This window comes from Diachasma alloeum, unplaced genomic scaffold (assembly GCF_001412515.2).
Source record: "Diachasma alloeum isolate Michigan unplaced genomic scaffold, Dall2.0 Dall_scaffold_00327, whole genome shotgun sequence".
NCBI classification, from domain to species: Eukaryota; Metazoa; Arthropoda; class Insecta; order Hymenoptera; family Braconidae; genus Diachasma; species Diachasma alloeum.
Window position 1 is genome coordinate 392046 of NW_021680466.1, and position 26195 is coordinate 418240.

Sequence of the window (26195 nt, forward strand, 5' to 3'; positions counted from 1 at the left end):
GCATTTCACTCCTTTCACCCCAGAGAATCTATACGTGCATTTTCAACTCTCTAACTTGAGCGGTTCTCGAAATCACATAAAAAATTTGGCCCCCTTTTCACCCCCTGAGGGGGTGAATTTCCAAAAACACTCCTTTAGTAGGAGCTTACGTCACTAAGGGTAGCTGTAGGCAAAAGCTCATGGGCTGTGCGTTGATACGCCAGTCGCCTCGAAAATGGCTTCTCCTTTATACTATTTCTGTTTGGAAGAGGAAATGAATAACAATGTTTTTTATACAGAAAATCATTGCATTTATTCATACTTCATTAATCAAACCTGTTAATTGTTCCCTCCATTAAGTCATTGCATATCCATTATTTTCCGTACAATAATGGTTATATACTCGAGGTTATTCCATAGATCTAACAGTAATTATAAAATATTTACAAAAGAAATTCTCAATACCTTGTTTCTTAAGTCGGCGCCTGTCAACTAATTAACATTAATTCTTATTAATTCTCATTGGAGCGGAGTGAAGAGAGAAAGCCTCCGGATTCTCTACAAAAAATGTCTTATGACTTTTTTTTCGTAGAAACGATAATTATCTAGATAATCGAGTTTGAAATTTATGAAACAAACTGACCGAATAAAAAATTTCAGAAACCTTCTCTCCTTTTCCGCGAACATCTCCAAAACCCTCAGATCTATGAAAAAATATCATAAGATCTTTTTTATAGCTCTTTAATTCTCTACAAAAAATGTTATATGACTTTTTCACGTAGAAACGATAATTACCTAGAAAATCCAGCTCGAAAGTTACAAAACAAACTGACGAAACCAGAAAAAAAATTCAAACCGCCTTTTCTTTATCTCAAATATCTAAAAAATCATCAAGTTTATCCAAAACTGTCATAAGACATTTTTTGTAGCTCATGAAATTCCCCACAAAAATCAGTCCTGACATTTTCCCCTTCCCCCTTCCCCCTTCCCTCGTCAACCATTTCCATCATCTCTTTAAACCTCATCACTGTCACAATCTTAAACTCCCCTGTACACCCCTAAAATTTACAACCAAGGATGCCAACTGGGATCCATCCTACAGAGATTGTCATGACTGTTGGCAGCAGCAACAAGTGTGCTGACCTTGCTGTCAGTTCCATCGAATGTCGCCAGGGAATTGAGCCTCTGTACAATAGCATTGACAGCCCTCGTGACCATGGTGATCAGCAGTTCTCCCTTCATATCCTGAACCTGCGTTGCATTCTCAGGGTCATCCTGCTTTTTATTATGATCAGCAATGACCTCGTCCCTGAGGATGGCCCTAAGAATGGTGTGAACTTTGAAGGAAGGCTGCACAAGACACCTGGCAGTGGCAATGGCAGAGGCAGTCAGAGGTCCAGAGACACCAGTGGTCGTCAGGAATTCAAGAATATTGGGGGTAAGCCTGAAGGGCACAGGTCTGTTGGCATCTAGCTCTCCACTGGTGTCATCAATATCAAACTTGAAGTAGGCGACATTGATGAGGCCCGAGTCCTGATGCACATACATCATGTCAGGATTGAGTCTCGTCAGATGGAGGACATACTCAGCGAAACAAGCGAGGGACAATTGGAGTGTGAACATCTTTCTGAAGGTCCAGTAGTCAGTGGCTGAGGGGAAGGTCTTGATCGCCCAGTCTCTCAGCATTGTCCTGGGGACCATAGTGGTCTGCACCTCCTTGAGAATGTCCCGGAGCACTTGGTGACTGGCCTGAGCCCCCCTCGCCTGCACCGCAGCTAGCCTCTCGTAGTACCTGGCTATCGGGGCGTCATGCTCAATTCCCATCTTGGTGCAGCCCTTCTTGTAGATGTCCAGGAGGGAAACCGACGCTGGATTGTCCTCGACAAGCCTCATCTGGGGTGACACAGCGACCACCCTTGGCACAGTGAAGTGCAAGAATCTCCTCGAGGTCTCCTTCTGCTTCGCCAGGTAGTGATTCAACATTCTTAGCAGTTGCAGCACCCGTTCCTCTCGCCTTGCGTCACCAAGCCCAGCGTCATTCACCACTAGGTATGGATACAGTCTTCCGTTGTGACCTCTGATCCTCAATCTCCTGGCTGCTGTGTTGTGCCTCTGGACCACCTCCACCCTTGGCATGAACCTGGAATATTTCATTTTAATTAGCCCCCATTAAGGATATCTAAGTACTTTGGCTAGTTTTTGCTTCCGAATGGAAGCTTCGTAACACGGTTGAACGAAAGTTTTCATGATGGTTTTTAATTTCTTTTGAAAAATCTCTCTAGCACGTCTAGCTTTCGAGGAAAAAAAATATTGAAATATTGAAAAATGGATAAAATGAACAATACGACAAATTTGTAAAAAAATTTATTTTTACGTAGCTTTCCCAAAAAAAAGCTATAAATTGATGGAAATGCAATTTCTTTAGTGATTTTATTATTCGATTTTATCCCAATTGGTTGAGCCAAAACGAGTGAAGAAAATCCTGAAAGAGTCCCTATTTCATGATTTTTCTTGTGAAATCAATTGATCACAAGTTGATTGCAAAATTTTTCAAATTGCCTGATAAACAATTAATTTTTTTGCACTAATTATTCGTTTTCAGACACATATAATCGATCTTCAATGCATGAAAAATCTCACTCCAATACCTCACGACTTTTAAAACTCATAGTAGCCTCCCCTTAATAACAAAAAGTTGGTAATTTTTTTTCGCTTGAATTGCGTCAAACAGTCATTTTTCGACTGTCTTATTTGCCCCACTCTCCCCCCATCTCATCCAACTTTCTTCACCGAAATATCCCAAAAACCCAATAAAATCGAATACAAACCTGGCGATTCTGACGTAGTAATGCGAATGCTTGGGCAGTAGAAACTCCCCCGGTAGTTCCACCTCCGCAGTCTTAAGACTGAAATTACTCAGAAATCTGCACTTCTCCTCAATGAGAAAGGACTTGGGCAGCTGCTTGGTCTTCCCCTCCAAGATCTTAATCCACTTCTTCAGTTTGCTGATCAAGTTATGCAGCAGCCTGGCCCCGGGAACCGTGAAGTCAAAATCCGAGGTGAATTGTCCCTTCATCTTCTGAAAGACTGGATCCTGCACAGTGGCCTGCGCCCTCCTGGCAAGGCTCTCCGAGGCAGCCGAACCAAAAGTATTATTGACATTCTGCGACGACGAAATATTCTCAATGCCAATGCCAAAAGTCGACACAAGTTTCTTGACAAAATTGAGGGTATGCGGAGTAATGGTGGCTTCAGACACAGCCCCCCTATTCTCAAAAGCAATGGCATAGCACTTGGCAAGTCCCTGCCTGAGTTGCCTGAGCACTTCCTCATACCAAGTCTCCCTGAACCACACCATCTGATCGACAATGCCCTCCAAGGACGACAGAATAGTGGGATGAATGTCCCTCTGCATGTGCATGATCTTGGAGCACCTCCACATGGGTGGTGTAGCCCTGATGGGTCCGGTCTCAGGGCCAGGCTGCACACCCCTGCCCTCCTCAGTCTTCCCAGCGAGTTCAGCACTCTTGTACCTCTCCCTCTGCTCGATCTTCAGTGTGAGATAGAGAGTCCTTATCGAGAAGTAAACAGCCTGTGGGAACATCCTCCCAACCTGAGACAACAGATTGAGTATGACATTGCCTTCATTTCTAACTAGGCACATCAGCAACTGAGGTATCCAGGGTAGCCACTGAATCGGTGGAACCCCAACAGCGTATTTATCGAGTGCCTCCATGAGCGAGAACTTCTCGTCGTCGTACGTCAGCAGCCAGAGGACTTTGGCCAAATACTTGCGAGACTTGGATTCGTTCTGGTGTCTGCAGGCGTGCAGGAAACAGGTGATGGCTGAAACACCGATTGATATCTGTCTGGAGTCACGGGTGAATATGTGCTCGAGGTAGTCCCCCCAGAGTGCCCACGCCTTCACCAGAGTGTCGTGCATCTGGACAGCAGCTGAGAACGCCTTGTTGGCGTCGTCTGACCTCCCAATCTGGGAGAGAAGCATTCCCTTGAGTGCGTAGAACTCAGCAGTCATCTCCTTCGTAAAGTACTTGAGATTCGTCGACTCGATGACCTCGAGGCCATCTTGAAGTTCATTCTTACCGCTGACAGACGCCATCTGGAGATAGCACTTGACCTGCTGTCTGATCTTCTGAAAGCAGTCGACGATGGGAACACTTGGGATCGTGTAGATCCTGGAGAGTGAATCTAGACAGACACCAGTGAGATTGTGCTTCCTGGCTATTTTTCCGAAATGGATGATGGCTTGGGCTGACGCGTGCACCCCGAACATGGAGTGATTGGTCGCCTGGTCTTGCTGGGCATCGTAGTGTGACGAGATGAAGGTGTAGTGATGCTGGCGCCACGTGAATATGTCGGACCAGTGGCTCAAGTCATCAGCAATAACTGGTAAGCGATTTCTCCAGGTCTTGACGATGGCCTTCATATCGTGAAGGGATGAGGAGCGACCATGGATGAGGCCCTGATGAATCTGCATGGCCTCCTGCAGCTCCATTATCTGCTGGGCTGCCTGGAGCAGAGGCAGGTGAATGTGGGAGACAATGTGAGGAAGTCTCCTCCACTCTCTCATGCACAAACCCGAGGCCAACTCCACGTATCTCTCGACTGCATTGAGATGCTGATCCTCTGAGTGACAGATTGCGAGGAAGCCACGGTAGAGATTCACCTTCCACGCCATCTCCTTGGGGCAGTTGTGCTCGACCTGTGCCAGGGCCTCCTTCATCAGTCCCCAGTTTGGAATTCTCCAGGAGCTCTCGAGAATGAGGAAAGGATTCTTCTCCGCTTTCTTGCTGCCGTACTCCAGAAGAAGATCCCACTGGTTAAGCTCTTTGGCACACCTGATCCAGTGGTGCTCCCAGAGAATCGCCTCGCGTTGGGTCTTGAATGGTGCAGGTGTTGTCACGTAATCCTGCTTGAATTTGGTCATAGCCAGGTCGTAAGCACCCTGGGCCTGCTCGAAGAATCCCTGCTGTTCCAGGGCTGTGGCCTGCAGGGTCTCCTTGTAATGCGCGTGCTTCTGCCAGAGTCCAGCCCACATGTCCTCCTCGCAGAGTAACGAGTACATGTCTGATAATGAGTCCAAGACCTCGGCGTGAGGGCTGTTATCAGGTTCAAAGTCATAGCAGTCAGTGTCCCTCGTTTTTCTACTGCCACTTGTCGAATTATTGCCGTCAAACGCCATCTGCTCGAGACTGAGGGTCATCCTGTGCCAGAGATTGTGAGATCTCCCCAAGTACTTCATCAAAGCTGGTCTCATGGGCACTGGTGGGTCACAATGAGCCAGTGCCTCCACGAACGTTGCGATTGCCGAGGGATGGCAGTCCTTCTGGATCACGTGGGTCCCGGAGCATACGAAGGGCACAATCTCACCGATCAGGGTGTTGTGCTGGTGGTCATCCAGAATGGACCACAGTCTGGGGAATGTGTCGAGCCAGACACATTCAGCTAGACTGGTGTCCATGTGGCAGAGCTGAGAGGCCGAGTTCAACAGTTGCTCTGTCCTGATCTTCCTCGAGTACTCAATGAAGTCCGACTGTTTGGAGACCAGTTGGGTCAGAGTGCCTGTCTGCTCAGTGACAGTCTTGACGACGTCTTCAGGTACCGTTCCGCTTGGATCCACTGTCGATAGATCAAGATCGAAGATCTCGTCTTTCTCTCTCATGATGGAGTCCTTCGTGTCAGCAAGATCGCCAGCGATGTCAGTTTGCTCGTGGATCTCCTGAGGCTCCTCCTTCACATTCGTGTACATCATGAAGCACTTCAGGTCCTCAGAGTCCGCCACATTGATGATTGAGTTGACTGACGGAAGTAATGTGTCTTGATTCGACAATTGGATCTGAGTAGTTGAGGACGCCGTCACCAGGAGGAGCTCAATGCACTGTTTAATCCAGTAATGCGGCCCCATGGCGTCCCAGCTCTGACTGCAAACGATGTACAGCAGTCTATCATGGAGTCTTCGTCTCATGGAGCCATCGAAAACTTCAAAGAACTTGGCCCTGATGTGGGGTTGAATGCACCTGAGGCCGCTGAGAAAAGCCGGCTCGAGTTTCGAGGTCAGCTCAGAGGACTTGAGTGTCTCGTCTCGATAAACAAAGTTGACGAGCTCGAGAAACTGTCCATTGAGCTCAAGATCATCTGGAAACCTCTTCTCCACGTACTGCATCATCTTCACGAGGAGAATCGACTTCTCCCGAAGGCTGGGAGCCTGATTCATGGCAATAGTATTCTTGTTCTTCATCCACTCCTCCAGCATCTTGGTTATCGCCTTCATGACCTTGATGTCCTGAGTCTTCTCAATGAGTCCCACGAGGATAGCGCCAATGAACGACTTCCTCATGTCCACTCCCATCACCCCAACCCTGCTCTTGACAAGATCCAAACTGAGGATCAGCAGCTCACTCCCAACAGGATTCGACTCGGTCTGCGTCGAGTGGAGATGATCCTTCGCCATTTTCTGGAGGACTCGCATGAATGGTGTGATCAATCGATCAATGTAGCTCTGATTGTTGGTACATGCTGCCTTGAGCATCATCAGTGTCCCGAATAGAGTGCTAGGTGCGGCTGAGGGGTTCTTCTCGTAGGCCGCGAGACCATCAAACACGAATTTTCCAACAGTCGTGTAGAGGGTGTCCAGCTCCTCGTGCTTGGAGGCCACAGTTGACGACGTCGGCTCAGTCGGAAACAGTGTCATCAGCCTGGACAGCAGGCCGTGCACCAGTCTGATGACTTTGGTATTGGCACTGGCAATACAGGCTCCCAGCCCTCTCTGAAGTGGTTTAAAACTTGCCAATATCTGCTCACGTTTCATCACCCCAAGGAGAAAAGTCACGAGCTCAAGAGCCGTGCAGATATTTCCATAATTCGGCTGGGCATTGTCAACACTCGCAAAGACCTTGTCCAGCCAAGCCAGCTTGAGATCACACGACTGCGGCCAGACATCGGGTTTCAGTGCCATCTTGAGGAGAGTAACACATCTCCTTGAGAGCTGCTCTCCTGGATTCCCTCCCTGTCCTACCGTGGCAGCAGCCGCATTCGCATTGGCGGTTGCCGTTGCAGCAGCTGTGGTTGACGCACCGGAAGCCGCTGCTGCGGCTGCTGCTGCAACGGCAGCCGTCGTTGCAGCAGGCGTTGTCGTGGTGGTGCCGTCATTAACCTGACAAGCCAGCCTCAATAGAAAATTCAATATAGCATCAGCGTGAGCGCGTTCAATGGGTTTTGTCGAACCGGGCTCCACTCTCGGTTGCACAAGGACACCTGGACTCATAGCAGGCCCCACAGCCACTCTCTTCGACGATGGATCTTCCCCGGTTATCTGTCGTTTGACTCCACTTGATGTCTGAGTGATCACTTCACCGGCTGCCTCCGCCTCGTCCTTGATCCTGTGCAACTCCCACTTGATGATGACCTCAGCAAGCTCAACGGCTAGTCTTCGATGCTCAATAGTCGCTGTTGGACTGAATCCAAGGCGCTGAATGGAGTTCACCATGTGCTGTACCAAATGATGACGGACGGGGTAGTAGACTTTGTAATGACGCACGACAAGCTGAAGAATGTGAAAGAGTTGCTGCATGGAGTGGCCCTCCTCGACGATGATCTTCTTGGTCCAGTATGTCAGCATCGTGTTACCGTCCTCCATTCTCACTGGCATCGCAGGCGTCAGGATCTCCAGGGCCTGGCGCACAACGCTCCTAGCCTCGACAGCGTGAGCCTTCAGGAGTGAGTGGAAAACCTGGAGAACAATTCTCTTGTGAATCGCAAACTTGGCGATTATGTGGGAGAGCAAGAGATGGCCGTGATATCTCGTCGCTGGGTCCACGCAGTTTTTGCCGAGTAGGCAGGGCCAGGCAAACGTCATGAGTCTCCTCAGCTTGTTCCCCTGGCGCTTGTTGGTAGCATCGTGAATATGCTGGCTCGCCTGTTCAACGAGAAGACACGAGAATTGCAGCAGTGATATCCTTACGCAGTCAGCCGAGCCGAAGGGATTGTCAGGATCAATGATCTTGCTGATGAAGACTGACACGACGTTCTCAGGATTGTCCTGATAGGGCATTGGTGCACCACCAACAAGCTTCACACCTTCACCCCGTTCGAAGCTCACAGCAAAGCAGGGGATGATGATCAACTGGAGGACCTTGGCTTTGAGCTCCTGTGACATGTTGTTGGTGGGAAAGTGCTCCACAAATCTGAAAAAAGCTGCTCGTTTCCACTCCACCGTGTACTCCTGGGCAACAGTAGTCTCCAGGAACTCTCGCAGAAATTGAAAGTCAGGTATGAAGCGATCGCAGTTGGCCCTCAGCAGTTGGAAGAGAAGGTCAATGTCGTTGGGATGATGACCGAAATAATGGAGGAGGATTTTGACGATCAATTTGGGCTCCTTCCACCGAGAGAAGTCGACGGAATCAACTCGTTTGTGAAGTGCTTGGTAGTCGTCGTTGCACCAGATCTGCTTTAACGCCGCAATCAGCTGATCCTGGTTGAACAGCCACTGCTCATCATACTTGATCAGTACAGATACAATCCTTATGGCCTGATGCTGCAACTCACTCTTCTCAGGTGGTGTCAATGTCGAGTTTGTTTGGGAATGGGCCAGGAGCATCGTGATGAGGCGAGCTGTGCTGTTGTGGAGAACATCCCTGAAGGGTTTTCCCTCTTTATGCTTGATCAAGAACTCCAGGTACCTCGACCACTGCTGGTCCTTGATGTTGTTGTCGTGCAAGAAGAGATTGAGCGTTTCAGCGGGATATCTCAGTAAGAATCTCATCAATGGGATTCTAAAAGGGCTAGATGCCTCGACCAGCAATGACTTCTCGGTCTGGAGGACTAGTCGACAGAGAACATCTATGAACTTTGGAGTGGCTGCTGGAATCTGATGGAAGATTCCGATAATCGTCGCGATCTTCTGCTCATTCTCACCTGATTTTGACACCCCCTTGTGCGCCTGTATCAGGTTCTCCAGTAGTTTCCTGAGATGTTGAAGGAGTTGCTCGCACAGAGTGATGCTGAAAGTACTTGGAAACAGCTGTGTCAGGTAGGAGAGTCTTTTGACACAATTGAGAGATAGATTTCTGTGATCACCGAGGGTCAGCAGCATGGGCCTCATGATGGAATGAACGTTCTCCATTTCAATCTGAAATCCAGCTATGAATTTCTTCATGCACTCGAAAGCAGCCTCTTGTAACTCGCCATTAGGCTTCTCCAGGGCTTTGTAAAGAACCCCGAAGATCTTGTCACGACAGTTGACAATGTAATGACAAGCTGCCAGGGCCCTCAAGGCAGACTTCCTCAAGGGAATGAGATTGGTCACTGATTTGTAGCAGGGGAGCTTCTGCAGAGTGGTGTCCTCAGCCTCTGAGAGTGTTAGCAGCTCCTGGAAGAACACCTTGTGCTCCATAATCTGTAGATCAATGGTGAAGAGTCTCGGTGATAGAGTTGTGCAGAAGGTGTTCCCATCCATGAGTCCAATCTGCGCATTGGCAGGCTGATGCCTCAGTAGATGTTTCTTCGGTGGAATCATGTCTGCTAGGACCTCCTTATGCGGCTCCATCACTTCGGTCACAGTTTTCTGCTGAATTTCAGCTAAAAGTCGAAGAGAAGCCATCGCCTGCTCTCGGACAATTGTGTGAGGAGATGTCACCTGTCTCACCAACTCATGAGTAACTTCGTAAAGGCTCTTGTTTTGCGACTCGATGAGTTCTTGGGAGGTCACATCCTCCTGATTATCAGTCTCCATCATCTCCTTCTTAACAATCCCCGAGTTAACGCAGACCCTCAGCATCTGCTCGAGATTAGCTTTGGCCATGTCAATGGCGCCATTCGATACCTCCCCAGTCAGATCCATCATCACGAACATCAGAGCCTTCAGGAACACGAATAGATGATTCAACACCCACTTTGTCGCCATGTGTTCGAACAAAAACTTGATGGCAATGCAGCCCCCAAGTTTCGCATACCAAGCGCGTTCATAGCACAAAGAGCACATCTTCTCGGCCAGATACTCCATGAGTGGTAGCTGACATGCCCTTTCCTTGGTCCCAAGAATATTGGTAGAAGTCTCCAGTATCAAAACCAGAGCAAGATGCCCTGGTTTGCACAGTTCCTTCTCCTCATGCCCCATGATGACGGACAAAGCATCAATCAGTACTAAAGGATCGAGGCCCTGATTGATGGGGGCCAAGACCCCAGGGAGTCTTCCAGGTCTAGCTGTCTGGCAGAATGGACCAGCCTGTTGAGCAATAGCGATCATCGTGTAGTGTCTGACTAGAGAAACCATCGTCCCCAGAACGGACTGCCTCAACTCCTTGATAGCAGCTGCTACGAACAGCCCAGTGAGCGCTGTCTGCTGGACATTTCTCGTGACGATATCAGGGCACTTGTAGTAGTGCCCCTGTTGATGGGGAATCTTGCCTTCCTTGAAGCTGGGATGGGTGAAGAGCTTGTAGAGGATCGACCGATCGTCATCAAGCCTCAGCGATGCTGCCAGGTAGCAATTGATGACCTCCCAGCACTGTCTCCTGTAGAAAGGATCAGTCGTGTTGGACTTTAAAGCTGTGAATGCCGTCTCTATGACCCTCTCAACGGGAAAATCAATGGACGACTGCTTGTTCTGTTGGTCAATGAAGATGGCCACGATCGACGGAGAACTTGTCTCTCGATCGTTGTAATCAAGCTTCTGTGGCTCGATCATCATCTTCCTGTTGCCACCCCCGAACTTTCCCAGAACCCTGAAGGCAACGTGTGCCACCTGATCCGTCGGATTACGTAGGGTCCTCCAGAGGGCCTGCATTAGGTCCGCCCTGACAGGTTGTATGTGCTCGTAGAGAAAGTCAGGTTGAAGATTGTCAACGCACAGTTCCAGGGTTCTGAGGCCCTGCGACACAAGCGTGTGACTTCCATTCAACGCTGAGACGAGGGGATCCATCAGCATCGGTAGGTAAGGAAGCAGTGATGACAGCCTGACGGGAACAGTCAGGCACAATTCGACGAATAGGTCCTTCATGTGCTGCTTGTGAAGGCCTGACTGTAGCCTGTTGAGACCCTCCAACAGATTTGGTAAAAGAGGGAGGAACTCCTGGTACAGAAGATCGTGGGAACCCCCACCGATAGATCTGAATAAGGCTCGGAGCAGTAGAAAATAGTTGTAAGGCTCTTTAGCGCTCATGGCAAGCTCCATGGATCTGTTGACAATCTGATGGAGATGAGGCCTCAACATGTGCTCATTCTCAGCTGGAAATAGGGACACCGAGCCGAATACAAGCTTGAATAATCTCAAGTATAAATTTGATCTTTCGACGTTTGAACCCATATCGTCCATTCTTTCCAAAAGATACTCCACAAGAACAGTTGCAAATATGGGGGATGTGGTGGGATTAGCTAGGAATGAGTTGCCAACAATCTGGAGGGCGCAATTTTTGGATATTCTCTCGACCATGTAATCAATGGTCGTGGAGAAGATCTCCTGGAAGGTCTGTGGATTCATCATGGAGAAGACTCCACTGAAGTGTTCAAGCACCTCTTTCTCCTCCTTCGTTCTGACAGTCTGAGGCTGAACAGGTCTTCCAATCTGACCTTGCACCGTTGCACCCACTGTTGGTGGACCAATGGTGTAAATGTCGAGAGCCTGAAGCGCCCACTTGACAAGCCTGATGAAAACCAGAGTCTCCTTCGGCTGGAACTGCTTCGACTGAACAACATCCCCTGTCTTGCAGTTTGCGCAGCCCCAAGTGATGGTCTTAACCCCACAGACAAGTGTCTTAACGAGGGATCTGTAATCAGCGACGTTGTAATTCGTCGATTGTGACTGGGGAAAGCCGAACTTTGATTTGGTCTCTTTGTCGTCAGTCTCGATGACTGGTTTAACGTCCTCAGTTTTTGGTTCTACTCCCGCAGCGGGGCAGACGATACTCTGGGTATTGGATCCTCTGGCTTTGTTCAAGAGAACTGGCATCTGGAGTTTGGTTATCGTTTTGAATTTAAGAACAAAGACCTCCAGCATTCGCATGAGGAGTTCTCTGCCCTGCGTCGAGTTCTCGGCATCGCTTCTCTGACGAATGCACTCGACAAGGTTCAGCAGAAGCTTGCAGGACATTGTTTGTATTGTTGTGGGGAGACTTTGGTCGTGAACGTTCTTGCTGAAGAGGTGTACAGCACGGGCCAGATCGCTCAAGGGTAGAAGCTGTCTGACGTGATGAACGAGGTCAGCTAGGGTGGAGTAGGCGAGAGGCCTGAGGGACTCGTGAGTTGTCCAGCCATTGCCTAGGAGTACTTGTTCGTCGAACAGTCGCTCCATGTGGGGAACAAATTTCGTTCTGAGATCTGTTGCCAATATGTGTCGAGCTGCTATCAGCAACTCCTTTCTGAGGTGAGCCACCTCCATCGGACACAAGGTCAACAGTCCCAACATACCTTTAACCATCATCTGGCTGTGTTGAGAGACAACTTCCTGATAAATGCGGATTATGTAAGCGAGAAAGCTGAGGGTCTTTATCTGAGCCCCCATGAAGTCAACGAAGACCTCTTTATTGAACCCTGGGGAGGACCTGTGCTGGGGGGACGGTTGCAGGGTGATTGTCGTCATGATTAAGGGGATAAAGTCTGATACGTCTTGGTGGACGTTTTGCTTGTATATCTGATACATAAGGACCACGATTATCGGTAGCTCCTGTAGGACTTTCAAGGAGAGAACTGCCTTTGGGATTAAATTGTATGTTACTACTGTACCGTCTGCGGCTTTCTTTTCGCTTTGGATTGCTGTTATCGTGAAGGTCTCCTTCAGGAGGGACTCGATGTTTATTTCTGATAGGTCTTTAACGCGGAGGGGGGGTCGGGGCTCGAATATCTTGGGGAGGTTCTTGGGGAGCTCTGAGTAGATGGACTTGACGAATTGGAGGAAGTGTTGTATCTGGAAGATACAAGAGAGCTCTTGTCAATTCTTTTGATCGAGGAAAGAGCTGGATTGGGAATGGATTATTACAATAATCCTCAGCGGCTGTGCCCTTGATACAGCAGTTCGACTTAACGCGGATGCGTCTAGTTTATTCATGTACCGGTGGGTTGGAAATGAGGCAGTCGTCACCTAGATGAGACGTTGAGTCTAACTGCTGTATAAAGGGTGCAGCCGCTTAGGATTTTTTTCATTGTAGGGATTGACATAAATTGAATTTCTTAATAATATCCGAATGTTCGAGAAAATCCGAGAATTTTATGATATTTTCTGTAAAACCGGAAAATTTTCTCGAATTTTCCAGAAATCTCGGGAAATCATAGAAAACGTAGGGTGAACAGTCCAATTACGGAACCTTCCGAATTAATGGAACACTTGAATATTTTGCCAGATTTCTAGAATATTTACTTATCTATCGAATCGATTTCTTTTTTAATCAAGTCGATATTTTCATCCATGATATGAGAATATATTTGGTGGTCCATGTGCTGTTTTCTGTTCAATAATAGAAACCCTGCCGGCTGATATTTTCAGCGATTTTGCAACAGGTGAGTAGTCGATGTGACAGTGTGCCGAACGAAGTTACTTGGGTTAATAATTATCAAATGTCGTAAGTCCAGACTAACATTGATCCTAAAAGCTTAATTTTTTTATACTTCTGCATTCATTTTATCCGAAAGTTCTGATCTCTACAAATATATGGGTGCTCCGTCCAGGGATTACCGTTAAATATTATAGCCATTAATTAGTTCACATCACTATTAAATTTTTTGAGTACTTAAGTATCATCAATTCAAATATTATAATTTTTTAACTATTTTATCAATCAATAATTGAGGTAGGAAGATTGATGATTATTTGTGCAATAGGAGATTCCCTTTTAAGAAATTGGAATTATTCATTTAGTGGTAAATTTACAGTTTCATATTATAACAAATTTTAAATACATCATATTTCACAAAACTCCAATGTTCCGTAATTGGGCGCACGATGCTCCATATTTGGCAAAAGTATTCAGTAATAGGTCTTTTGGACTTGAACATAATTTCTCCCGATTATTTCTCATAACTCGTTTTTTCTTTTTTATTCTGAAACCTGCTGAATTTGGAATCGACCAGTAGGGGAGGGTAGGGTAAAATGGACACTTTAGACTTTTTTAAAATTCTTCATAACTCAGAAACAAATGTATCAATAGAGCTCAGTTTAGGCTGATCAGAAAAGGAAAGAATTGTTCATTGAAAAAAAAAATGATTAAATTTCATCAACATTTCAACCCGTCACTAATATTTTTAAAAAAGTCAAAAGTGTCCATTTTACCCCAACCTCCCCTAATTTTTTTATATTTTTTCCAACAATAGTTCATTTTTAAGTCATTGTCTAAACCACCGAAGAGCCTTGAGTGTTCTATAATTAGACTGTTCACCCCATCACCTATTTTTTAATGGAGGATCAGACTTATAACTCATCAGCAAGTGGGAAAGATCCACTCCAACATCTCCAATACAATTATTCATGAATTTACATACCTCTGCATAAAGTATGAATTTAGAAGAAATTTTATATAATTGACGTTATTAAATATTAAGGAGAGGATGAGGCACAGACATGTGTAAAACAAACAAAACGCTTGTAACACCAAGGACACGAACAAATAAAAAAAATAAAAATACATACCTCTGGATTGAACGGAGGTCGATACTGCTTATGCAACTCGATGATAATCCTCAGACAAACGAGGATATTCTCCTCGTTCTCAGTCTCCAGTAGCTTAAGCATAAGACTCAGAATTTGTTTGACGTAAGGACGAAGATAGTCATTAGTCGGCAATCGGTGGATCATCTCCAGGATAAGTTTCCTCACTTGCTGAATATTGTACTCTGATATGAAGTGTGGCTCCCCCTCCTGCAGGATCTTCAGGAAGATCTTCATCAGGTGATCCAGGAATGCGGGGTACTGGGTGGCGCACATTATCACCTCGAAGTTCTCGGACAACTCCTGGGCAGCTTTGAGTTTCAACTCGTCCTTTGACCCTGGATCCGCCAACGTCGTCACGTACGATCTGTACGTGTTCATCTGTGTCAGCGGGTCTGGAGGCGCCATTTTTCTTGATTATTTGTTGCAAAAGATTTTTTCAATTTTTTTTTTTACCTAGAACGAAAAGTCGAAATGAGGAGTTCGTTGAGTCTGAAAAGTTGGAAAAAAATTAACAGATGATTACGGATGTGTGGAGAGATGTGACCCCATGAACAACTTCGATTTTCGGGTTTTACTGCGAGGGGCTGGGGGTTTTAGGGGACTCCAGGGTGAATCAATGACTCAAGGCCAAGTGTAAACAATGCCGTAGCAACCCCCTGCGTGATAATATTTATCCTACATGTGGGGTATGTTTTGCAGTGGCACTGCGTCATTCGAACCCTCAACATGTGACTCGACTGCACATATTTTTTTTAATCCCAAATTTCATTGAAATTATTCCGAAATGGATGAGAAGACAATTGATTCGATTTTCTCGGGGTCTCTGAAGAGTCTTCCACCAGTCAGTTCGAAGATCGTGAGGATTTTCACGAGTTCAACATTTACAGGTAAAATTTTTTAGAATTTTAATTTCCCGAAATTTTCCAATACGATACTTTTTAAATCTATTTTCTTTCGAGCATCACAACATGTTTTTCTATTAATCTCCAATACTTAGACACAACAATGGAACGAAACACTTTGATGGCGCAGTGTTACCCGAAGTTGAAAGATTATTGCCGGGAAAAGCATGGATTGGAGTTTCAGGTGAGTCTTGCCCTTGAGCCTAGAAATTTTCCCATCCTAGAACGGTACCTGGTACCACCTGGGAAGGGGGGGGGCGGGGTTACCGCATGATGTAATATTTTCGTGTCTAGTGTTGTTGCCGGAAGTGGGTCAAAGAGTTTAAAATTTACAGGTGGTAGATATGCGATGGGGCGTACGTGATGAAGCGACCGATGATCACATGACAACCGAACTCTGCATGAGGGAGATTGAGAATTGTCAGCGGCTCTCCATGGGGCCCAATTTCGTCGTAATTACCCCAAAGATTAATTAAAACCCAACCCAAACCCCCAATTGCTGCCCAATCATCTTTTCAGTTGGAAAATTTTTGAATTTCCCGCCTCGTTTTAAGGCGCTACTCAGCCGGAAGTACCGTCCCCTAGCGACGGACGTTCTGAGGCTCTTCGTGGGGCCCAATTCTATCGGGATTCCCCCAAAGATCAGATAAAATCAAGCCGAAATCTCCACTTATTGCCCAATCATCTTTTTAATCGAAAAAAATCGAATTTCCCGCCTTTTCTTATGCTGTTACTCGGCGGAAAGTACCGTCCATTCCCGACGAACGTTCTGAGGCTCTTCATGGGGTCCCATTTCATCGGAATTACCCCGAAGATTCATTAAAACCCAGACGAATCCTCCAATTTTCGTCTAATCATCTTTTTAGTCGAAAAATTTTTGAATTCCCCGTCTTCTCTTAAGGTGTTATTCGACGGAAAGTATGTGGGACCCAGTCCTATCGGAATTTCCCCAAAGATTGATTAAAACCCTGACAAAACCCGCAATTATTGCTAAATCATCTTTTTAGTCGAAAAAACGTTGATTTTCCCACCTCTTTTTAAGGTGTTACTCGGCCGGAAGAAGTTCTGAGGCTCTTCATGTGGCCCGGTTTTATCGAAATTACCCCAGCAATTCATTAAAACCCAGACAAAACCCCGCATTATTGCCCAATCAACTTTTTAGTCGAAAAAATTTCAAATTTCCCGCTTTTTCTTAAGGTGTTCCTGGGCCAGAAGTACGGCTACCGTCCGATTCCGACATACGTCTTGAGCTCTGAACTAGAGATGCTCCGGGCGGACCTCGAAACCCAGGGTATGGAGGTGGAGGTCTTGGACACTTGGTACAAGAAGGACAGCAACGCAGTTCCGCCCACCAGCGTCTTACAGCCAATCTCTTCGATCCTCAAGAACTTCAACAACAAGCGAATTCCAAAACTCCAGGCGGAGGACCAGGCGATCTGGTGGGACACAATGCTGAAGATGCAGAAGTTGTTTCGAAAAGGTGCCCAGTCGCTCTTCAACTCTGGGAAATTCGACAAGGATACAATGCACAACTACTTCATGTCGGTAACCGAGCGAGAAGTCATAAACGGAATTCTCAACGTCAAGAACACGAAGAACCACTGCTTGGCATACGTCAGATACATCAACAACATAAACCTCCAGAACTTGCGGAAGGCGGGTCTCTTTCTGGACATAGCCAACAGGAGTTTGGACAACGAAGCAGCTAGATTGCTGGCAGATCTACGAGACGAGCGACTGCCCAACAAGATTGAGAGTGGAAATCTGCAGCGATATACAGTTGAATGGATTGGACGTGAGGGTCTAGACCCGGAGACCCACGGGGAGTACCTCCAGCATTTCATCACGCACTTCTACAGGAACATGGTGAAGCTGGTGGACAGGGCAATGAGGAAGGAAGACAGCTCGGCCCAAGGGCAGATAATCACGGAACTTCTGCAGCATCTCCATGCGTGCAACAACTCAGTGAAGGTATTCTACGGTCGTGAGGACTCCCTAGAGAAGATCAAGACATACATGCTGGGGGATAGTGAGAAGCCGCTAGTACTCTACGGCGAGGGGGGCTGCGGCAAGACTTCACTTCTCGCCAAGAGTGCGGGACTGAGCAATTCTAATAATTGGTTGTCAGGAAAGAAACCGATAAGTGTCATCAGATACCTAGGGACAACCCCCGACAGCAGCGCGCTCACTCCCACGTTGATATCCATCTGTCAACAGATATCCTACAACTTCATGCTTCCATTTGACGAGATCCCAGATGATCTGGTGCCTCTCACAGCACATTTCAAGCATCTTCTGACGCTTGCCACCGCGTATCAACCGATCCTCTTATTCCTTGACTCTGTCGATCAGCTGACAGGGGCCCAGGGTAACAAACTCTCATGGCTTCCCACCAGATTACCCCCCAATTGCAAGATGATCCTGTCCTGTGCGGCTGAGGAGTCCAATCCCGTCATCTCCCGGGACTATCACCTTCTTCGAAGAATGATTGACACTGAAGAGAGTTTCATTGAAGTCACTGCTCTAGGAGAAGAGCTAGCCATGGACGTCATCAAGATGTGGATGAAGACCGCTCATCGTGACCTCAACAACTACCAATGGCGTCTCGTTGCCAACGCCATCTCCAAGTGCTCCCTCCCGATCTTCGTGAAACTAGTGTTTGCAGAGATTTGTCGATGGAGAAGCTACACCAAACCCGCGGATACTCATCTGGCGAGCACAGTGATGGACAGCATCATGATGCTCTTCGAGAGGATCGAGAAACAGCACGGAAAGATCTTGGTCTTCCACGCACTAGCCTACATCACAGCTGCCAAGAGCGGACTATCGGAATCCGAACTTGAAGACCTGATATCTCTGGACGATAAGGTCCTAGATGACGTCTACCAGTATCATCTGCCTCCAGTGAGGAGGATTCCCCCTCTCCTCTGGACGAGAATCAGAAACGATTTGCCGAATTATCTGAGTGAACGAGAGGCTGACGGTGTCAGTGTCCTCAACTGGTACCACAGACAGTTTCGAGATACTGCCAAGGAGAGATACTTCAAGAACATGAACATGGCGATGTATTTTCACTCGATGATTGCGGATTACTACCTGGGGATCTGGGGTGGTGGGAGACCGAAGCCCTTCAAATATACCGAGATCCAGAGACATCGTTTCAATCTCACGGATAAGGAAGGTGTGGCTGATCGCAAGGTACCGGAGCAGCCGCTCGCCTTTTACTCAAAGGAAGGAAAGCTATCGCGATACAACTTGAGGAAGTTTGGCGAGCTGCCGTACCACCTGGTGCGAGCGAGGAGATTCAATGATCTCTTCGAGAACGTTCTATTTAATTACGAGTGGCTTCACGCCAAGCTGAGCTCCTGCCCGCTGCAGGCAGTGCTGTCAGACTTTGAGGATGCTTGCACTAATATTGAAGATCAGAATCACGTGAGGGAGTTGATGCTGGTGGCCGATGCTCTGCGGTTAGGAGGCGCCATCCTCGGGAATCATCCGAATATGCTGGCGCCACAGTTGGTCGGAAGACTCCTCCCAGAAATCGGAGGCAATTACAACATCATGATGCTGCTGAGGGCTTGCGACAAAGATGGCACGAAAGATTGTGCGTTAATGCCATTGTATCACTGTCTTCATACACCCGGAGGACCTCTGAAGGTGACTATCAGGATCTTCTTCGAATCATTTGTCAAAGTATCGGTTTCTGTTTTCAGTACTCCTTGGAGGGTCATCAATTCGCAGTTTTCGGATTCTGTTTGACCTCGGACTACCGCTACGTGGTATCAATTTCCAACCGCTTCATCACCTGGGACCTCTCCACCAGCGACATGACTCGTGACGTCAATCCCGGGATTGAGGGCATCATGCAGCAGCTGATTCTCAGTCCTGATAACAGATACGCAGCGGCGTTCACCACGAACAATCAGATCGTCATCCTGAACACGTTGACAAGTGAATTCGTCATCGTGGACAATCCCCTTCCGGAAGAGGAGCCGGTCTGCGGGGTCCACCTGATGAACCAGTTCGCCTTTGTCTGGGGGAGGAGCGGCTGGTGCCGATTTGATCTGCGTGGGAACCTCCTGTCCAAGCACTCGTCTTCAGAGGATCCTAATCAATGGCAGATCCTCACTGTCGAGTACACAGTCCTTGAGGAGTATCGCCTGGTCTTCTGGACGGGTAGTCTAGAAGACCCAGTGATGCAGCTCAACACATACCTCTCATCCGGACCTCTGGACTCTCTCCGATTTCGGGCAGCAATGGCATTGACCAACGACAAACGAACTCTCTACGCCTGCAGCTCTGACGACGACTTCCGGGTCACAAAATTCACAATTTCTGAGAATCAGTCGCACTGGGAGAGGCAATTTGACATGGGGCGAGCCTACAACGACAAGACAGAGTACCTCCTTCAACTGAAGATCGACAGACACGAGGAGACACTTCTCGCGACCACTGGCAACGGCTTTGTCGTCTGGTTCTTGGACAACACCTCCAAACCAGCTGTTCTGTCGTTACCCAATGGCGTGAGGAACATCAGCACCAGAATGCTGTCATCCAACTCAATAATGGTGAGTGGCACCAAGAATTACGCAGTAGCGGGAGTCAGAAAGAACCTCTACGTCTGGTGTTTGGAGACGTCTGACCTCGTCAAGATCCTCGACGCTCACTTCGCGAGGATCATCCAGCTGGAGGCGCTAACCATCGGCAACTGGAATAGCGTCATCACCTCCAGCATCGACAGAAGCGTCAAAGTGTGGAACATTGACAACATCTTCGAGCAGGTTCACGTCATCGATCGTCACGAATTGCAGATAGATTCCATTTGTCTCGCTGAGGACTGCAGTCTCGCGGTGACTGTCACCAGGAGTTGTGTCGGGGTCTGGGACCTACAGTCCGGGAAGCTAGTGTCAAAACTAGCGGACAGCCCCCTAGGGGCGATAGTAACGCACGCATCGATAACTCACGACGGAAAGTTTATCGTTTCGACGGAATCTGGGAATCTGCTGATTTGGAATAGGATCACAGAACAGGTGCTGTTCAAGGAGGAACAGCCGGGGATCAGGCAACTGACTCTCCTTCAGGAGTCGACCAAGTGCCTCGCAGTCTCCAGACCCTCCAACCCCATTGGGGTCGAGTGCATGAAGACTACAGCTACTCTAGTCATGAGAAGCGTTCCTGATGGCAGAACGCTGTTCTCGGTGGAGTATCCTGTCAGGAGCCACACGGGCATGCCCTTCAGGAAGGTTGTGCTCACATCTGATGGGGGATTTTTGGTCGTACCTGGTGCCGAGAAGTTATCCAGGGACTTTGTCATTGTTTATAATGCCAAAACGGGAGCTCTTGTCAGCAAGATTCCGATCAAGCTGCCTGGGTTCAAGGATATTCTCAGTCTTGTTCCGATGCCGAATAAAGCTCAGTGGGTGGGCATCATTGGGAGTGATAAGGGGAGCATTATTGATATTAATAAGAAGAAGATCATCAGGTCGATACCGAGGTGGAGTGGGAATATCAGTAAGGATGGAAAGTACACGCTTTATGCTCCTAGCAGGTTTGTCACTCGGTCATTATTCCTTGGAGATTTTACCGGGCAGGGAATTGTTGGGGGGAAATTGTTCTTTAAAGGAAGGATCCTTTGATGATTTTTGATAGAATAACTGATTGTTCATGCAATCCAGGAAGTATTGAGAGGTGGGAAAACAAACGAGAAATTCTAGAGAGATTATTTCGGAAATTCATCAAGAATGAATGGATTTAGAGAAAAATGTCATGAGACTTTGTTGTGGAGAATTAAATTGTCTGCAAAAAAGATGTTTTCATGATTTTTGATAGAACAACCCAGAACGTAAATAATTTAAAAATTATCAGAAGATGGGAAACCAGCGGAAAATTTCGGACAGATTATTTCGGAAATCTATCAAGAATGACTGAGTTTAGAGAGAAATATCACGGGACTTTTTTATAGGGAATTGAAGTATCTACAAAAAGGGTCTTTTGATGATTTTCGATAAATCGCTTAGTTCTCGAAATATTCGAGATAATTATGAGGTGTGAGTGATTTTTTATGCTTTTAGAGGGGGTTTGGAACTCGTGGAGCTGAAAAAAGGAACGACTGTGAAGACGTACATTCCAAAAGTTGCCGAAGGTGTCTTCACCGTGATTTCAATGTTCAATAGGACTGATGAGTATGTTCTTTATTACCACAGTGGGAGAAAGACAATCAGAATCTTCAGGTGGGAGTTTAATTAATTAATTAGTTGAAATTCGTTGAGAAAGTTCTAGGATTTTGAGACGGAATTGTTTTCTAGGTCTTCTGATTGCGAGATGATAGCCAATTACAGAGTTCCAGCTGAATTGAGCGCTGTGGACAGCACATATGACGGCAAGAGCATCGTCCTGGGGACAGTGGATGGTTGTGTTTCAGTTCTGGCTATTGCTGATCCACAGAAACCTGATATGAAGGAGTACCTGAGGGCTTTACCCTCCAGAGACGAAACGGTAACTCATCTTAACAATGTTATTTACGATTTCTGGGAGAACTACAAAGGGAATTTAGCCCTAGGAGGAATATATCCAGTTTCATTGCGGTTTCAGTATTTTTAGAGTTAATTATTGAATTTATAGTTTTTCTATTCACCTGGGACAATTAAAAAAAAATTGATTGCTGAATTTATTGAAATTTTTCGCACTTGCGAATCAACTATTCAAGTTTTCTGTTCAAATTTTATTTAAAAATTCTGCTGCCCAGATAATTGTCTATTCAGCTAGTATAAATCTTTGATGAATTACTGCTGATGAATTTCTTGCTGTTTTCTTAAAAAATTCTACAGTGACTTTTACTCTAAAAAATTCAAATAAATTAATGCAGAATTTTTCTATTCATCTTTGAAAATTTATAAAGAATATTTGCATTTAAATTATTCGAGTGGGTTTTTTTTTTCAAATTCAGTGTTATTACTTCTACGATTTTCTTCAACAATTTCTGTTGCTCAGATAGTCGTGACTTCATCTCCTTTAATTCTTTAAAAAATAATGTTGAATGAATTTAATGCCATTTTTTCAATTGAAATTTTCAAAAGTGAGAGGATGAAGGTTAAACTTTCTCAGATCTCTCAATTTAATGCCCTCAAGCCCTCCCCAAACACCAAAAAAATCAAATTCAACCCCTGGAACCCCCTAGACCTCTCACATAGGAAAAAAAAACAGTCCAAAAAGTCTAATTTATTTCCAATTCTAAATAAATGTAAAATATTTTTTGGGGGGAAAACTTCATCATATTTTCCATATAATTCCCCTTTTAAAAAATATATTGAACACTTGCATAATAAATTAAGAGTAAAATAATCCATTAAGACTACAAAAATTATCAAAACCTTTTTTTGAGGAAAAATTCGGAAAATCATCTTTGTCATTTTTTCTATATAATTACCCTTCCCAAAAAACTGTTGAACACTTGAATAATTCATTAAGAAGAAACTAGTCAATTTAGACTATAAAAACTATCATTCAAATTGTTTAAAACTTGAATTTCTAATTAAAACCAACAACGTTTTTTGAGGTTAAACCCTCCAAAATTGGCAATATCAATTTTAGATTATTTTTTTCCACAAGATTACCCTTTTTTTATAAATTTATTGAGTACATGAATAATTGATTGACCGTAAAATAATCGATTTAGACTATAAAAATCACTGAAATGTTGCTAAAACTCACATGAAAAGTTCAGCTGGTATTTTCCGGGGGATTCGAGTGCCGCTGGACCATTGTTGATTCTTCTCGTTCATTCGTGTTTATTTACACCACTATCACATGATTAATGACTCAATTATGGAGCACGTGTCATTGTCGATTGTCAATTGATGAATTTTCGAATTTATTTCGTGGTTTTTAGGGGTTTTTGCACGAGAAAAACAGAGCGGGGCACGATGTCAAACCAAACAATCGAATTATTCAGGGGTTTGAGAGGTCGAAACACCTCGAGTCGATATTTTGTCGAGAGGGGAGACGAGAGTCGGCGGAAGGAGCCGAAGGGGAACGATCGACTATCCCCACTATTGGGATTTTGCATTTGAATGAATTGCCCCCACTTTCGCGCGATTCGATGCATAATTATCGAAATATATCGAAGCATCATTATCGCGATTTAGTTTCGACCGATTTATTTCAGTGGTGGGGATGATCCTGAGGATTTTTTTGGGATTGAGAATCGAAAATTGAATTTTTTGGTCAAGAGATTTTCTTTGGAGAAAATTTCTGATTATTTGAGCGACTGTTGGTGATTCTTAGGAACCAAAATGATTTTTTAAAATTAATTTTGAGATGTAATCGATTTATTCAAGGGATGAAAATCATGAGAAAACTTTTTTTGAGAATTTTTTTGCTTCAATGCGCCCCATTCTTTGGTGGAGAGATTTTATATGCGATTATCGAAATATATCGAAGGATCATTATCGCGATTTAGTTTCGATCGACTTATTTCAGTGGTGGGGATGATCCTGAGGATTTTTTTGGGATTGAGAATCGAAAATTGAATTTTTTTTTTAAGAATTCGGTGATTTTTAGGGATCGAAATGATTTTTTTCAACTGCGTTTTGAGAGATAATCGATTTATTCAAGGGGTGAAGAAGATCATGGGAAGATTTTTTCTATTTGAGAATTTTATTTTTCAATGGGCCCCATTTTTTGGTGGAATTAGAGATTTTATATGCGATTAACGAAATATATCAAAGGATTATTATCGCGATTTAGTTTTGATCGATTTATTTAAGTGGTGGGGACGATCCTGAAGAATTTTTTGGGGTTGAGAATCGAAAATGGAATTTTTTGATTAAAAAGAGATTTTTTTGTAGAAAATTTTTGATTATTTAAAGATTTAGTGATTTTTAGTTACCGAAATGATTGTTTTCAAACGCATTTTGAGAGATAATCGATTTATTCAAGTGGCGAAGAAGATCGTAAGGGGATTTTTTCGCTTGAGAATGACAAAAAAACAATAATTTTTCGATCAGGACATTTTCTTTGTGGAAATTTTTTTTTCTTAATTAGGAACTTGGCGATTTTTAGGGATTAAAATCTATTTTTTGTCAATTCCGAAAGATAATAGATTCATTGAAGAGGTGGAGAAGTCTATTTGGAAATTGTGAGGGATGGAATTACTAGTCGAACCTTTTTATTCCAGTGGAAGAAGAAAATGGAGAAGCAAAAAGCTGCTATCAAGTTCAAAGCAGCTGCGAGGATTGCCAGAGTCACTCACGACCTCACTATGACAGTACGAAACGCAAATTCTCTCGGGGAAACTGCTGATGAAAGTGAAGAAGACGAGGAAGATTGAGGCTGACGTTTCCAACAACGAAATGTTGATCCAAGAGTATTTTCAAAATTTTTCTTTCTGTCATGTTGATAATTCGATAATTAAAAAACTAGAAATCCATTGAAAATTAAACAATAAAATAATCATAAATTAATGAAATGAGTAATAATAAATATTAATAACAATGCGTTTAATACAGCAGGATAATAAAAATGTGCTTTTGGAATTTATGGAATTTATATTACATTTATTTGTGTCTTCTCTGTATTTTCTGGTTTTCCTCTCTCGATTCTTCCATTTCAATGGGCACAATACGAGTGCAGAACTGAACTTTTTATATTTTTTTCGAGATAATAATCGCAAAATAATGATCGATTGGGCTTTGAAGAGGTGGAAAGCCGAAGAAAAGGTAAATTCGGTTTTTCACTTCTTGTTAATTCTCTAATTATCTCTGTACTGATTAGTTTTAGACGAAAATGCCAAATAGCGTTCTTGTAGGAAATTTCATTCCCTACAAAAAAGTTTCGGATACATTTTTATCTAAATCCACCCCTTACTGAGATAATCGCAAAATTAGCAGACGTGTTTTATCAAAACTATGGAAAAATTAATTTTCCACTTCTTCATAAACCTTCAATTATCTCTGCACTGAGGGGTTTTATGGAAAAAATGTTGAATATCATTTTTGTAGGAAATTGAATTCTCTACGAAAACGATTTAGACACATTTTCTCCTAAACCCAGCCCTTACCGAGACAATCGCACCTTTCCATCCCCATTCTCCTGTAAAATCAACGAAAACTCGTACTTCAACGTGAAAAAATTAATTTCATCATCAAATCCCCCGAATTAATTACTCAGTCCTTCCTCAAGGGCCTCACAAATCCCATCGATGTCTTTTATCCTCACATTTTCATTTTTTTTCACTTTCATTGAGTGGAATCCGCTCCCCCCATTTACCTAATTCATCAATCGAGTCAGTGAATTCGTCGCGAAATTTGAAAAAGAAAATTACGCCACAGAATGACCCCCTTCATTACTTTATCTATCTCTATTTTTTGTCGCTTTTTTGTTGAATTTTTTCTTTAGTTTTTTGTTCGAATGAATATTTTCTCTTAGGACTCTTGTGATGTCTATTGCGTGCTGCTGCCCTTCGTCGCTTCTCGCTGCTGTATCTCAGCCGCTGCTTGATCCTTCATGTGTTTTTCAACCTGGTAAAATAATTGACTCTTTGTTAATTATGAAATTTTTATACTTAATGAAATTTTCGATTTTGAGGGATATTTGTGATTTAAGGGCAATTTTATGAAGGAAATTTCTTTGTTTCTGATGAAATAACGATTGTTTTTGTA

The 26195-nt window shown here is 44.8% G+C and overlaps 3 protein-coding genes across 4 annotated transcripts in view; 1 reads left to right on the forward strand and 2 right to left on the reverse strand.

Annotated features, from left to right (window-relative positions):
* Positions 1-282: 282 nt before the first annotated feature.
* Positions 283-23467, reverse strand: LOC107040340 (transformation/transcription domain-associated protein). The gene is made up of 4 exons (XM_029126247.1): positions 23248-23467; positions 14615-15088; positions 2808-12898; positions 283-2119 (listed from the first exon to the last, which is right to left on the reverse strand). Exons 2-4 carry the CDS (start codon positions 15038-15040, stop codon positions 1045-1047), a joined length of 11592 nt encoding a protein of 3863 aa, XP_028982080.1. The 5' UTR covers positions 15041-15088; positions 23248-23467; the 3' UTR covers positions 283-1044.
* LOC107040341 (NACHT and WD repeat domain-containing protein 2) lies at positions 15420-24957 on the forward strand. Its single transcript, XM_015260392.1, has 8 exons — positions 15420-15522; positions 15633-15721; positions 15873-15989; positions 16735-19194; positions 19251-21085; positions 21609-21767; positions 21843-22032; positions 24713-24957. The coding sequence occupies exons 1-8, from the start codon at positions 15420-15422 to the stop codon at positions 24863-24865; spliced, it is 5106 nt and encodes a 1701-aa protein (XP_015115878.1). The 3' UTR covers positions 24866-24957.
* A 96-nt stretch (positions 24958-25053) lies between these two features.
* LOC107040349 (protein LSM12 homolog A) overlaps positions 25054-26195 on the reverse strand; it is a 90768-nt gene continuing 89626 nt past the window's right edge. For both annotated transcript variants that reach the window (XM_015260403.1, XM_015260402.1), the window contains exon 5: positions 25054-26054. In XM_015260403.1, the coding sequence (XP_015115889.1) occupies positions 25977-26054 (78 nt within the window). In that variant the 3' untranslated portion in view covers positions 25054-25976. The remainder of the gene's footprint in view (positions 26055-26195) is intronic.

Bases quoted from the DNA above. Each gene is read 5' to 3' on its own strand.
- LOC107040341 (XM_015260392.1), top strand. From the start codon at position 15,420: ATGGATGAGAAGACAATTGATTCGATTTTCTCGGGGTCTCTGAAGAGT. The intron at 21,768-21,842 runs GTGGGAGTTTAA...ATTGTTTTCTAG, and splicing joins AAGACAATCAGAATCTTCAG to GTCTTCTGATTGCGAGATGA. The intron at 22,033-24,712 runs GTAACTCATCTT...TTTTTATTCCAG, and splicing joins TACCCTCCAGAGACGAAACG to TGGAAGAAGAAAATGGAGAA.
- LOC107040340 (XM_029126247.1), bottom strand. From the start codon at position 15,040: ATGGCGCCTCCAGACCCGCTGACACAGATGAACACGTACAGATCGTAC. The intron at 12,899-14,614 runs GTATGTATTTTT...TGTATCTTCCAG, and splicing joins GACCTCCGTTCAATCCAGAG to ATACAACACTTCCTCCAATT. The intron at 2,120-2,807 runs GTTTGTATTCGA...GAAATATTCCAG, and splicing joins TACTACGTCAGAATCGCCAG to GTTCATGCCAAGGGTGGAGG.